The following is a 2891-nucleotide window of genomic DNA, read 5'->3' on the forward strand; positions in this document are numbered from 1 at the left end:
ACACACACACACACACATATATATATATATATATATACATGCATATACATATACATATACATATATATACGAGTACACCTAAAGACTTACTGTGGTCCCCAGATCTTCATCATGGCTCTCTCGCTCATTCTCATGCAGCTTGTCGTGCTGTCCTTTGAGTGCTGCTTCTGCTTCGGCACCGTTGTTGTCATTGTTGCTTCCGTAGTCGGAAACAGTATCATCAGACGCGCCTTTACTTTTACTTGACGCACTTTCACCCTTGCTTGGCATGTCTTTACTCTCGCTTGATGTCTCTTTACTCTCGCTTGACGTCTCTTTACTCTCGCTTGACATCTCTTTACTCTCACTTGATGTCTCTCTACTCTCACTTGATGTCTCTTTACTCTCACTTGGTGCTCCTTTACTCTCGCTTGACGTCTCTTTACTCTCATTTGGTGCTCCTTTACTCTCATTTGACATCTCTTTACTCTCATTTGACATCTCTTTGCTCTCACTTGATGTCTCTTTGCTCTCACTTGACATCTCTTTGCTCTCACTTGATGTCTCTTTGCTCTCACTTGACATCTCTTTGCTCTCACTTGACTCCTGAGCACTCTTACTCACACCCTCCTCCCCATCACCACGAACATCTTCACTCTCTTTTGGCGCACCTTCTATCTCACCCGTGTTCTGATTGTCTGCATTAGACCCCTTTCCTCGGTCAGTACCCATCTCAGACTCAGCTACTTGACTGCGCTGACCACCGTTATCCTCCACATCTCTGTGCTGTGGGTCCGTGTCTTCCTGCTCTGTATCTATATCTGAGATATTTATAGTTTGTTTCAGATCGTTGGCTTTTCCCTGTCTTTCGCTGCTGACTATTCTCTGCCCGTCAACCCGCTTAACATACCCCACTTCGCCGGTGTAGTCTAGCGCATCGGGGAGGGCGCTGCATGTGCATGTAAAAAGTAATGTAGAAACGTAAATAAATGGGAATGTACGTGTATATCTTTTAATATGTGCAAGCAAAAATGAAATAAAAAGACGTGTATATACGTTATTGGTGTGCTCATAAGTACACGTAGACATGTGTGCAACTGCTTGTGAAACTTCAAACAAATGAACGACTCAGAGCTCAAGAAAACGATGCGACGCGGTGAGCAACACTACGAGGATAATGTTAACGGGAAAACATATTGTTTGAATGTGTGCCCGGGGCATGGGTACAACAGGTATGGTATGAACGACCTTTGTCATTTGGCATAGACCCCTGCCGCATTCATTGCTGCTGGGATTGGTATGCATTGCAGACAAAGCTGTTTGCACTTCGGAGGTACTTAAAAAACCGAGTTCCTCTTTCGTCGACACGACCTACCGCAGCCCTGGCTCTACCATACACGTTTCCATATCCGTCATCATACCAAAATAGAACGAAGAATACGCTAGCAGAACAACCAACAAAAAGAGAAACACACGGTAACCGTGCTAGGGACATCACTTCTATGTGCATATATACATGTTGAATTATGCTCATGTATGTGTACACGGGTCTTACAACTGGAGAGTGCGTGATATACCCCTCGTGTCACGGGAGGTCTGCCGCGCCGCAAGCATCGTGGACTGATTTGTAAACAAGTGTATATCCCCATGCATCGGACATGTATACAAGCACGCGCGCAGATACCCATATATGTACCGATATACATAGATACATACACAGGTTCGCGTATTGAGATATACGCTTAATTCCAATGGTACCTGAGTCTCTGCCACAATCATGCCTATTCATGACTACCACGTCCAATATGCACATACTTACCCATCAAAGAGCTGATGACTGAGTGCATTCGCCTCATCCATCATGTGATTGAAAGGCTCCAGCATTTCCGGCACATTCAAATTGGGTATGAGAGTGTCTGGTTTATGTATGGAAAACGTAAAGGAAACGTGAATAGATGTACTACTAGTACTACTAGATACAAGCTCATATCGGTGACCCATACGGCACAACCAGAGGAGAGAGACATGAGCGAAACCGCACCTCGGGCACATTCAAATTGTGTATGGGAGTGTCTGGTTTACGTATTGAAAGCATACAGCAAATGAGAAAACGTATATATTTTGATGATAACCAGTTCGCATCAGAGGGATGCATACGGCACAGGTTGAAGGGCGAGAAATGGGCAACTTAGCCGCGCCACTGAAAGAGAGCATACAATACCAATGAAGAGTTCAAGTACAGCTACTGACGAGAATGGTGATGCCTATTGGAGGATGGTGACGAAGATACATTGAGTGTCCTCGCAGACTTCGTTCAGATACATCCCTCATGAAGAATCGGTCGAGTGAGAATTTGACACACGGAAAAGACTGTACTACTGTCCATGCACTGAAGTATATCACATTCTCAGATGTCTAGCCATAGATGCTCAACCGAGTGGAAATAAAGAATTATCAAGGGAACTCTAGGATCGAAATGATAACATGTTCAGGCCTGATCAAAGCTTGATAGTAGTGTAGCTCTATTGTCGAGACATGCAGATAATGTGGCTGAACTGAAAAGGAAATTCGAGTGCACCCGGAGGGTCGAAGACAATTGTGCGTGGGATACGCCTTTACTTTAACGTTGTGGTGTCAAACCAAAAAGAGTACGAGTGATGCCACTCTAAAATTATAAATGAATATCACGTTTAGAATATATATGTACAGCATCGTATGTATATACATACACAGAACCCGTTGTGCAAACTCATGTATACATATATACATACGAATGCACTTTTATGCACTTATATGTACAACATACAAAAACAAAAAAACAAGTACACACATACACACACCCACACACACGCACGCATACACAGACACACACAGACACATACATATATACATATACATATATATACATATAC

General features: G+C 43.3%; 1 protein-coding gene across 1 annotated transcript; it reads right to left on the reverse strand.

Moving 5' to 3' along the window:
* Positions 1-78: 78 nt before the first annotated feature.
* SARC_10334 (hypothetical protein) lies at positions 79-1863 on the reverse strand (the record flags this gene model as incomplete). Its single annotated transcript, XM_014295626.1, has 2 exons — positions 79-928; positions 1799-1863. The coding sequence occupies 2 exons, from the start codon at positions 1861-1863 to the stop codon at positions 79-81; spliced, it is 915 nt and encodes a 304-aa protein (XP_014151101.1).
* Positions 1864-2891: the final 1028 nt, after the last annotated feature.

Source organism: Sphaeroforma arctica (assembly GCF_001186125.1).
Source record: "Sphaeroforma arctica JP610 unplaced genomic scaffold supercont1.1210, whole genome shotgun sequence".
Lineage (NCBI taxonomy): Eukaryota > Ichthyosporea > Ichthyophonida > Sphaeroforma > Sphaeroforma arctica.